This window comes from Chaetodon auriga, chromosome 5 (assembly GCF_051107435.1).
Source record: "Chaetodon auriga isolate fChaAug3 chromosome 5, fChaAug3.hap1, whole genome shotgun sequence".
Lineage (NCBI taxonomy): Eukaryota > Metazoa > Chordata > Actinopteri > Chaetodontiformes > Chaetodontidae > Chaetodon > Chaetodon auriga.
This window is the reverse complement of record NC_135078.1, coordinates 24111116-24122966: the sequence shown is the minus strand read 5'-3', so window position 1 is coordinate 24122966 and position 11851 is coordinate 24111116. Positions and strand designations below refer to the sequence as shown.

The 11851-nt window shown below is 44.8% G+C and overlaps 1 protein-coding gene across 3 annotated transcripts in view; it reads right to left on the bottom strand.

Moving 5' to 3' along the window:
• Positions 1-11851, bottom strand: part of adgrv1 (adhesion G protein-coupled receptor V1) — a 103563-nt gene that overhangs the window by 63842 nt on the left and 27870 nt on the right. The window contains exons 22-46 of one of the 3 annotated variants that reach the window (XM_076730479.1): positions 10465-10838; positions 9583-9762; positions 9006-9186; positions 8549-8742; positions 8314-8443; positions 7906-7986; positions 7056-7195; positions 6592-6957; positions 6256-6499; positions 5922-6137; positions 5611-5826; positions 5287-5531; positions 5011-5192; positions 4414-4912; positions 3986-4295; positions 3576-3785; positions 2950-3080; positions 2663-2762; positions 2382-2561; positions 2105-2268; positions 1712-1799; positions 1515-1538; positions 682-760; positions 451-589; positions 61-202 (exon numbers count right to left, since the gene is read on the bottom strand). In XM_076730479.1, the coding sequence (XP_076586594.1) occupies positions 61-202; positions 451-589; positions 682-760; positions 1515-1538; positions 1712-1799; positions 2105-2268; positions 2382-2561; positions 2663-2762; positions 2950-3080; positions 3576-3785; positions 3986-4295; positions 4414-4912; positions 5011-5192; positions 5287-5531; positions 5611-5826; positions 5922-6137; positions 6256-6499; positions 6592-6957; positions 7056-7195; positions 7906-7986; positions 8314-8443; positions 8549-8742; positions 9006-9186; positions 9583-9762; positions 10465-10838 (4815 nt within the window). The remainder of the gene's footprint in view (positions 1-60; positions 203-450; positions 590-681; positions 761-1514; positions 1539-1711; positions 1800-2104; positions 2269-2381; positions 2562-2662; positions 2763-2949; positions 3081-3575; positions 3786-3985; positions 4296-4413; positions 4913-5010; positions 5193-5286; positions 5532-5610; positions 5827-5921; positions 6138-6255; positions 6500-6591; positions 6958-7055; positions 7196-7905; positions 7987-8313; positions 8444-8548; positions 8743-9005; positions 9187-9582; positions 9763-10464; positions 10839-11851) is intronic. The other 2 variants (XM_076730480.1, XM_076730481.1) reach the window with 2 other exon arrangements.

Genomic DNA, 11851 nt, shown 5'->3' with positions numbered 1-11851 from the left:
AGGCTGATGCTCCACTGTCTGTCCACTGGAAGCTGAATTCTGTTCTGCCCTCCTACCTACCTGTGGTATTGGTGCCCAGCTCCAGCCCAGGTGAAGGCTCGGACAGGATGAGCTGGAATCTCTCAGCTCCCTCTGGAATGGCGTCATTGATGATCTGCACTTCTACAAACTTATACCTTTCACCATCAACAAAATGGAGCATCTGGGGGAGACAGACGGGTTTTAATTTTATCTACAGTCATGGTATATCCAGAAGGGCAAAGTCAAGGGCAACTGGACCTGCTCTAGATTCTTGAGAGCCTTTCAGCTTTCATCTCAGGATGAACAGTTGCCCTTGACTTAATCCTTCTGGATATTAATGCTACTACAAGTACAAGATGTTGTGCTGTCTAAGTACGTGTGTGTGGGTCTGTGGTTTTGTGTCTAATGTTTGAATTCTGTTTCACTGACCGTTTCACTGGTATTGTAGTCCAGTCCCAGTTGAGCTTCAAGATTTTGAGCGTAGAAGAAAAGAGAGACGTTTCCATATGTCCCCTTGTTCCTGTAGGCCACTAGAGTCAATCCCATGATTGTTTCATTCACTTCAAACCTGGAAACCACAACACATTTGGATAAGAAAAACTTAATTTCGAGCATGTGCAAATCAGCATAGGATGTGTTATTGGTGGGTGCATTTCTTACATGGTGTTTGTCCATTCAATGACTCCTCTGATTCCATCATTAGCTGCAATGCTAACCTCTGCCACCAAACCCTGGGTGTCTGAGGTAAATATGAGGAAAAATATGATCACCTTTAGACTGTCAATTGTTTAAAATGACTGTACTGCGTTATTAGTACATTATTAGAGGTATTAGCGCTGACTTCAGGGCTGTAACTACAGTGCAGGCAACAACAGCAAGAGGAAACTGCTAAGGACCTAACGTCCGTCATGGCACATTTGAGCAAAGGATAACAACTAAGAAGCGTCTCCTGTAAGTGGCTTGGGAGGCTGAGCAGCCAAGTCTTTCGGGTGGACTGATTTATGACCCCCTGAATAGTCCTCCCCCATTCACTCTATGGCCAAGACACTGGGAGGCCAGCAACGGGTTTAGTTTGGCTTTCTCTCTGCTCACCACACAGTGCTACTCAGCTCCCACCAAATCCCAAGGCTTCCTCAATCATGGAAAGCATCAATCTCACCATCCAAGCCACATAATGAGTGCTGCCAAAAGAGTGGCAGAAGAGCGGTGTTTACCGCGTGTCTCCATGCAGAAGGCTGATAGTATTCTGGGAGCCTCCAAGCGCTGCTCTGCCTGGAGTGTTCTGTCTACTCATCACTTTCTAAAGTTACTCATTCATAAAGTGGACTGTGGTTTGGATTATGTAAAAGCAGTAGCAGTAACTACCAAGCTCTTTCATGGTGTGTTTTGACAGTCAACTACAATGTTGTACTCGCATGTACCAAACAGAAATAGTGCTTCAAACTACATGACATTTTAAGCAAAGCTTGTGGACATATGAATGTGTAGTTTACCTGGCAATGTGCAATACACAACCTCTACTCATCAACAGTGCAAATGGTGAGACATTATAGAAAGAAAAGAAGGAAAGCAATTTCATAAAATTACACAAAATATAAAACATACATCAGAAATAAATAAGAGAGTGGAACAAAGAGAACAGTTGTGGAAATCAATAAAGATTATTTATATTCAGATCAGCTCTCCATACCTAGTTGGGGAACTGTGGCAAGAGTTGTGATGAGTACTGCTGATGTTACGTTGACCAGGAAGAACTCCTGGAGCTCTGGGATATCGTCCTAGTTAAATTAATGGAAATGAAAACCTTTAAATTCCACATTTAAACAAATCTGCTTTGAGGAAGTAGAGCTTGCATCAGGAAGAGAATAAGAGGTCATATAGATTAAATATTAATTTTGTGATTATAATGAAAGAAGTACGATTGCAAACCACAGATGATGCAGATTCTCTTTATAGCAATCAAAACGAAGTAAAAGAATAAATGATGTGGCACAGTGAAAGGACAAATCATGCCACAATAACGTGACCAGGATGATGATGGTGAATAGGAAAATGAAAGAATGTGGACAGCCACAGTCTTTACCTCCAGTATGGTGACAGGGATGGCAACAGAGGTCTGTCCATCCTGAAGGATGACAGAACCAGTACCAGAGATGAAGTCTTTTCCTGGGTCAGCAAGAGCACCCTCCACCTGGGACAGGTCCTGTAGCGAACCTTTTATAACCTCATAGGTGATATTCACCACTCCTGTACACAGCATTTAGGTATAATATCAGTTACAAGGTAAAGGATAACAATGGATATACACACAAATCATTAAAAGAGTACATATTCTTGCGTTTCATACTTGACCCACTGACCTGAGGCTCCAAACTCTCTATTGACGTAAATGCTTATAGTTCGGTCCCGTTCCTCTGTGGTCACCCGAAGGGATGATGGGGCGATGGTCAGCAGTCCATAGGGCTCGTCGCTGGTGTCCACAGTGAGCACCGCCTCACTGCCCTGAACATCCAAAGCAGCATGGCCTGTCACCACAACACCTGTGTGGAAGTCAGGGCAAAGTTAACCTGTGCAACAACTCTGAGCTATGTGTGAATTCATTTCATGTACAACTATCAACCACAAGGAGCAGATGCATTACCAAAGGTTTGTATGTTGGACAAATAAACTTTGTATTCATCTTTGTCTTCTGGAGTGGCATCATCAAGAAGCTGCAGAACGATGGTGTCGTTTAGTTCTCCCTGTAGAAGACACACCCCAAATACACAGTTACTGCTGGAGATACCAAATCATCAGCTGTTTATTTGATTCTAAAAGCTCTGCAGTTGCTGGTCTGTGCCAAAGTCTGCATCACCATACAGTGCAATACATATATTTAACTATGAGTTTAAAATAAACGATGATCTTCATCTAAGAAAATGTATTTACCTCAGTAAAGAAAAGTGTCCCTGAGGTTTGGATGAAGGTCCGGTGTACAAGAGGCCCTTGTACAGTCCAGTCCACAGTGACATTACCGAGACCAGGAGCTGTTCTCAACACTGATAAGGACAGCTTCTCACCTGTAATAGGAAATATAATACAGTCAGCCCTTATACTCAAAAGGCAAGATTAATCTAACTCTAACCCTTATGAGTGCATAAGCCCTTCCTAATCAGTTTGAAATCTACATTTGACTGATGTGAATTTGCCCTTGGCCATTACCTAAGTTTAAACAGGTTTGTAAAGATGAATACATGCATGGACTTCTAATGTGAATCCTTATTCTGTAGATGCCAATAGAGGCAACTCAAGCTCCCTAATTGTATGGATTCTTCTGAGGGAGACTTGAACCGCTCATGCATAGAAAATTTCAAGATAATGACAGACAACCACAGGCTCCACCTGTCGTTGCTCAGTGCTGTTACTATGAGTGCATGCCGTTACATTTCATTCATACATAATTAGGGCACATCTCTAATGAGGAACAGTGGAAAAGGTTTGGTAGTGATAATGAGCTTAGACATACACGCTATAGACCGAATATCCAAACCAAATCATCAGAAATGGCTACCCACCTTCTCTGGCGATGATGGAACGGGAGGCTGGATGGAATCCTACTATCCCAGCCACATTATCGTTAGCCAGTATCACTATGGTTACAGTGTCAGAGCTGGGCAGGATTCGACTTCCTCCCTCCGTATTAACAAGACCAATCATGAGGCTCTCGTTGTCCTCTGGCTCAATATCGTCTCTGATTACTATCTCTATTGTCTTCTTCAGCTCACCTGTAGGCAGAAAGCACATGCAGCAGTAGTTACGTGCACATGCTAATGTTCTTTTAATTCCCTCCACTGTTAGATAAACACCTTCAAATGTCAAGTCAAGAACCCCATGATAGACTGAACCAATGAAGATTTAACAGGATGTTGTCCCAAATGAATTCTGAGATGTTGGTTTTTACATAATTCTTGTGTGATCCACATACCATTGAAGACCAGAGTCCCTCCAGTCCCAGTGAAGTCAGCTTCAGGTGTGGCCTTTCCTCCAACAAACCTCCACTCTACAGTGACAGTGCCCAGATTCCCTCCTCTCCTCTCTATAACCAGGGGCACGACAACACCGGGCTCTTCTCGAACCTCTAGATAGAGCCCCTCGTTGGTGGCGTTGGGACTGAGGCTGTATATCAAAAACACGCCAAACGCATCGCCGTTCATCCCTATAGTGACCACAGCTTTGTCTGGCTGGCCAATGGAGGGTAGGTTCTTCTGAGCCACAGTCAGATTTATCAGCTCTACCTTCAAACAATACAAACAATTATTTGTTATGCAGTTTGCCACAAACCTAAAATAAAATGCACGTAAAAGAAACATACAAATAATAACACAGGTTAATATATATGTGATTGGGTTTTACCTTTAAGATCTGTATGGAAAAGCTCTCGTCCATTTCAGGGAATTTATCAGTCAAGATTGGGACTGAGAGGTTGGCGACCCCCGACCCATCATCCATGAAGGCACTTTGAGCTGTCACAGGGGTGTAATCGCTCCCTGCCACAGCCTGAGCACTGAACAGGACAGCAGCTGCAGTGACGTTTTTTACATAAGTCATAACCTGAGATTTAGAAGTCAGCTGGCCAGCCCCCGAAGTTACCCAAGTGCAAGATGCTGGGGTCACCCCTGTTGACAGAGAGAAGGCCTGGCATGCACGCTCTCTCAGGCAAGCAGCAGCACATGCAGCCAGGGGGTCGCTCTGACCAGTGATGTTCACCGTCCTAAGGGGGGCGGTGGATGGCACGCCTGGTTTTGGGAGGTCATAGTACATGAGCAGGTTCTGGCCATCAGCCTGAGCCAAGCCAACAATGTCAATCTCAGAGGTGCTGTACACGATCTCCAAGCGTCCAAAGTGGCCACCTCTGGAATAAATGGAGGTGGAAAAGGAATTTTAGTAGGGGCACACAAAAATACTTACAACAAAAGTATTCTTCCAGAAGAAAACATTAATTAAAAGTACCTCCTGTGGACAGTAATATTGGCTCTATAAACTCCCTCTAGTGGCTCTTGAATGCGGTAAACAGATTGGTGAAAGAAGACTGTCCCATATGGGTTATCATTGGCAGGCACTATTATGTCAACAGATGCATCAGCTCCAAGGTTTCCTCCATTACTGGCACCAGTAAGCTCCACCTTAATTATCTGGAATAGACAGGAAGAGTGTATCATGTGAAATATTTCAAAGGATGTACCATTCACATAATTCACAAAAGCTCTATCATTGTCAGCTTCTTACCTCAGTGATTTCAGGTACATCATCGGCTAAAATCTCCACCCGGAGCGTCTTCATGGTCTCTCCGGGAGCAAAACTCACCTCTCCCGATGTCGGTCTAATGTCCCCAACTGCTAGTTTACCATTGACAGTGGCCCGCCATTGGACAACCACTGTGCCAATGGTACCAGCATTACGCACTATTGGCAGTGTGACCTCTTTGGAGTTAGATCCTGGTTCCTCTATAGTAACTGGAACAGCTTGGAAGACTAGGTAGAAATAAAATAATGTTAAGAACTTGATTAAATATGAAGAGAATGAAACATATCCTGGATAATGCGTACTAACCGAAGGCACCAAAAGGGTCATCAGAAGGTAGAATGGTGATGATGGCACGTGTGAGCTCCCCCAGCAGAGCTCCTCCAGTGGTCTGGTTGATCAGCTCGATGAGAAAGGTCTCCTCAAGCTCAGGGACCACATCATTGATCACATAGATGGGTACAGATTTACTGGACTCCCCTTCTAGGAGGACCACATCAGTGGAGGCTACACTGTAGTCCTCACCTGTAGGAGTACACACATGGACATACATATGAACACGGCCTGTCTGCTCACACACAAATCACAGATAAGGATTCAACTCTATACTGCAGACTTACTGACTCTGGCGGTCAAAGGCACTGCTCTGAATTTGACTGATACGTCAGCAAAAATCCCACCAACACGCGTAACGTTTATTATGGGCCCAACGTAGTGCTCAGCCACACTGACAGCAGATGCCGACAGCTGGAGGATTCCAAAAGCATCGTCGCTGGCCTCCACTATCACCTGGGCTACGATGTCAGTCGTGGGGCCCAGAGAAGGGGAACTGGAAACTGAGGAGCAGTAAAAGGATGTATGATCAATATATTGTTACATGTTTGAAGTGTCATTACATCTTCAATGATTATTTCAGGTAAAATCTCCCTGTACGGCGCAGCGTCAGTGTCTTACTGAGCCTCTCCTGCTCTCCTTTGATGAGTTGAACACTGATCAGCTTCACAAACACTGACTCGTCCCTCTCTGGATCCTCATCGTCCAGCACTCGCAGGGTGATGTTTGCTTCACTCTGATTGGCCAAAAAAACAACAGAATCCAGGAGGGGAACAAAATCCCGGCCCTCAGTGGCTCGACCCACCCCAGGGGTCCTGTAAGGTTCCGGCTGTGCCTCATTCAGTGTTGCATATGTCACTCGCACCTAGATAAATTAAAGGGCATCCGTCATACTGGTTTAGTTATTTATTAAAAGTTAAAGAAAACGAATCGTAAGTGGCTTCAATGAGGACATACCTGACCCATCAGGCCTCTCTGCCGCAGGATGGTGAGGGAGACAGTTGAGTCGGCTTCAGGAAGTCGGACAGACCTTGTTACATTATCAAACACAAAAACACCATACGGGTCGTCGCTGGCGAGCACAGTAAGAGTAGCAGATGTCTGGACACCCAGGCGACCATGGGAGACGTTAACTAAGGACACGGTGAAGTTCTTGTCCAACTCAGGGATCTCATCATGGGCCACACTGATGATGATGTTCTCTGATGTCTGACCTATACCAAAGGTGATGCTCCCAGATCTGCTGAGAAGCTCCCCGTCAGAGCTGGGATCAGCCTCCCAGTACACGGTTACATTGGAGAGGTCACCAAAGGACCGATCCACCTGGGAGAGAACGAAAAGAAAGCACTGCATGAAGAAACTCATATCTTTTTGAGCCTCACTGGGCATTGCCTCATTTTTAAACTGTGTCTTACACTGACCTGCAGGACCACAGAGCTGCGTCCGTCCTCAGGTTCCGTCCCGTTAACAGACAGGGATTCAGGGCTGAACTCAAACACTCCATGGGCATCATCAGAGGCAGCGATGGTCACTGTGATGCGGGATGCAACTCCCAAGCTGGCTACACACAAAATACCAGATATGACCCTCTGTTACTTTTTAATAAGACATTTTGGTTGCATTTTTAAGAGCTTCAGTCACTTTTTACAGTGTGTGGAGGTTATTTCAGAATAGGTGACAGCAGCACAAACATAGTGGAAAACACTGGGGTCTCTGACGCATCATGTCACCCACTTACCCCTACTGCCTGTGAAAGGCTACAGTATTTGCTTTTCCCACATCGCTCTCTTTGGGTACTTCCCACAGGGGTCACAGTACAATGTAAATGCCACAGAAAGTTAAACACACATTCATGTGCACCCACACACCTAGAGATGTGTGTGCATGTATGTGTTTGCACATCTGACCTTTGTCTGATCAAGTTCATTTCTGAATTAGATCAACACCTAATAATCACCTGATAATTTGAGTAATATAGGTTTCAGAGAACAGTTTTTATGCGCCAAATCTTGTTTACACAATTTTATCTAACCAGCCAAAAATATTAGTCTGGAAAAAAACAAAAAAAGAAACAAAAAAAAAACAAAACATAATAATGACCACATATAAATATCAGATCAAAATATTGATTGCCAGCAGCAGCAACATGTCACTTGATCTCTAATGCAACCAGATTTTGAGATATGCAACCTGCAGGAGTGACAAATTGGTTTGGGGGTGAAGGAATGATGACAAGAGGCAGTTTGGGAAGTAAAGGAAGGGGATACTTACCATGGTGGTGATAGGATGGAAGGAGGAAGTCAGAGTCACTCTCCCCACTACCACTTCCTTCACTACGCAGAAAATGATCCACTGATGGATCACACATGAGGATCAAACAAGTGTCACACCAGGTTCACACCAGAAGAATGGAGATTGAAGGGCAAACGGGAAGGAGGGTAGGCAGGTAGTCACATGGGTAGGTGGGTATGAGGAAGCACACCGGAGCACAGCACACAAAACACACAAAAACAGGAGGGCAGAATACAGGATCAGTTCAGCTCTAAATTAGGTAAAGACGGGTTTCTAATAAAAATCTACTGAACAAAAACAAAAAAGGAAAGTAGTTCTGTGGTTCAAAACCTAATGAAAACAGTATCCTGTGTTTTGGCATCATGGCTTTGGGCTCAAGTTTCTCACCTCCTCCATCAGCGTTGTAGAGCTCCACTCTAAAAATCTTGTCCAGCTCAGGGACAGGATTGTCTACGATGGTCACAGTGATGAACTTTAACCTCTCCCCTGGAAGAAAGTCCAGCATGCCCTCTGAGTCCTGCCAGTGGAACACACAGAAAGAGGAAAAACTCTCTCTTCATCCACCGATCAGTTTACGTCATCGCATGTACACATGAGTTTAGAGACTTTACTGGAAGCTAACCTCATAGTCTTCAGGGCTGGATGCTGTGAAGGGGGTTGTCCTGTACCCTACCATGACCCTTCCCAAAAGGCCTTGGGCTCTGGCCACCACAAGACGGACTTGTCCATCTTCCTCGTTAACAGTTATGTGGGCAGGTTCTGACGCTGGAGAGATCAATCCCTCCCCTGGAGGGCTGGACTGAAACTGCAGCAGGCCTGCATCAGGTGAGGGTGTGTGACAGGAAACAAGGAAGAAGGTAATGAGAGAGAGGTGGGATGGAAGACGGAAGGCAGGGAGTGGGGGAGGAATAATGCGTATGACAGGGAGAAGAGAGAGAAGAGAGAAAATTGTACTTATATTTAGCTGGCCCAATAAACCACTTGTCACAACATAATCTTAGGAATTTGGATCGCTTATTTCTAAAAATAGCAACATGGAAAGTACAACAGTGCTTTTTTGGGAGGATGTGAGTGAATACCATAGGGGTGGTCACTAGCGGTGATAGTGACAGTGTTAACAGAGTTATTTGGGTCGATGCTTGCACCACTGGTCGGGGTGGAGCCTGGCTTCCCGTCACCGGACTCTGCTGACACCAGTGTGACCTGAAAGGACTCTGCCAACTCTGGGAGGTTATCGTCGAATGCCAACAGGTTCAGAACCTGATGGAAAAATGTTAATATAAAGTTAATCATATTACTATAAAATGTGGTCATAGTCATCTATGCATGCATAAAGTATAAGCTTGATCATCAGCTGACACCTGTTGCCTCATTGGTAAAGTCACAAACAACCAACCACTAGGTGGGGCTGGTTGTCTAAAAACGTTGCATTTGGGTGACTACAAAATACTGCTGTTAACTGGACATGCAGTATTTAATTGAAATCAATCAGCCGGATACAGTGAACACCAGGTACATCACACTTGCTTTTATCAACTGCGTGACTGCACTCAATGTGACCTGGGATTAACTCACAGGGGTTTTCCCGAGCTCATGTAAGATCACATTAATACAGGTCCAACCACTGAGTCGCTCTCACATACACAGTACACACACCTCAGAGCGCTGTCCAGGCAGGAAAAGCACAGCTCCAGTGGCATTAACGAAATCCTGGTGGGCTGCTGTCTCACTGTCCAAGCTATCCAGTGGGGTCAGACTGTAGTTGACGTAAACGTGGTCCAGAGATCCCCGCATGCGCTCGATCACACAAGAGACAGTGGAGCCCTCCTCAGTGGTCTATGAGGACAAACAAGGAGATAAAAGTGTTAATTCATTCTGAACCACTGGAGGAAATGATAAATACCGAATGCATCTAACTGCAGTCCTTTAGTTTGTAATGGCTAAATGAGCCAATCTTGCTAATTCCAGCACAGTTATAATGTGATTTGGAGAGAGAGCACCTGAGAGCCCACATGCCTCTACGTCTACGTATCCCCAAAGGATCAAAGACATGAAGATGCTCTAGTTCTGTCGGAATGCCATCCCCAGCCCTGCCACCTGTTGCGCTGATGGAAACGAGGAACTAGATCTCCTGTTTCCAGTGCTGGAACTCCTGATCAACTTCTACAGGAATGCTCGGACTGACAGATCTGCTGCAGCTTCACCAGCTGTCGCTCCACCTGAGAGGCATCCAATCCAACTAAAAACAGAGAGCATGCTCTCTCTGCAGCCAGGCATGAAGACATGAAATATGCAGCAGGACAGGGACCGACAAACCAGGTTTACATTACATGTGTTTCTATGTACGTATTTTATTTTCTCTGTGGACACAACTGAGTGATGGCATTGACAATGTTACTGCAATAGTCATGTAGACTTTCCAAGGCTATTAACTTCTTTGATTACAAGTCTGGCTTACATTAAAGGTGTTTCTGCAGTGTTTGTGAGATGCTCGCAGGTGATCCACTGTATGCCACTGGCTCAAAACTGCACACTTACATCAGGAATGCAGGCACCGGTGAACCCAAAGAGCCCGTTGGCATTGTCACTCTTCATGACTCGCAAAATAGCAGTGGGTCTGGGGTAAGGAAGGCGCGCTCCACCATGAACTGCAACCAATTGTAGATAGAACATCTCCTCTCCCTCCTCCTCATTATCATCCCTGACCTCCACGACAAATGACTTCTGCCTCTCGTCCTGCCGGTACCGCAGGTAACCTGAGATGTTACGCAGGTCTGTTTTAGCAGGCTGGGTGTGAAGCTCGTGGATGTGGCTGCGGTTCAGCTTAGTACTGTACAAGCGAACATCCTGGAGGAGGCCAGTGTACCGGTGCTCACCCTCAGGGTCCGACCCAATGAAAACTGAAGCAGGTCCTGGAGTAGAAGTACGCAGAAAACAACAGTGCATGATATTTTATAAGTATATATAGTAAATGGCAAAAATAAGTAATGTTTAAGCTGTGTAAGAGGGTAATGGTTCATACAAAAGCAAAACAAAATCACTAAATATGCCTCAAGCACAATGTACAGAATATGATGTGATAAAGATGATGTCCAAGAAAAGGTGCTAGAACACAAGCTACCATCAAACACAAAACAAATAAATTACATAATTTTCACACTGAGAATTTTTTGGACCAGAATGTGATCTTTAACATTACCCTAACAAATGTAATTTGATCATATTATTGTTAAAGGTGGAAGTAATTTGGTTGCGATGCTGGAGTGTACTGGGACCACAGACAGAATCTTGATTAAGACCATCAAATGCCTCTCTATACACATAGATACATGCCAACTCTATATACTTGCTCTATATAATTACACCTCCCATGCCTATCGCTTCCCCCACTCATACAAAATGGGACAAATGCAGGATATCTGCCACACTGAGCAAGTACAAAGCCCTGACACAAAGCAATTCCTTTGTGGGTTGAGTTACCAGTAGCAGACAATAACCCATGACATGATTGATGATTATGTATACATGTACTGTGATTGAAGCTAGCCAAAGAGCCATTAGAATATTTCCCCTCTGGGAGCTTTGGGTCCAACACAGACTGTGACTATTGTCTCTATTAATTGAAGAGAATAGGACGAAAAGAAGATGCCGGCTGATTCCCTTTAGGAGTAACAATATCCAGCAGTGCTGAAGCTAAGTGGTCACTCAAGCATTGCAGAGTCCCAGTAGAGCTGAACAATGAGCAAGTGACTGAGAGGTGGGTGCGTGTGTGTGTGTGTGTGTGTGTGTGTGTGTGTGTGTGTGTGTGTGTGTGTGTGTGTGTGTGTGAACGTGCGTTACTGTGTGTGAGCGTGAGCATGCATCGAGTACGTACGTAAGAAGTTAAGACTTGTTGTCATTCCATATGTGAACAATGAGAAGGAAG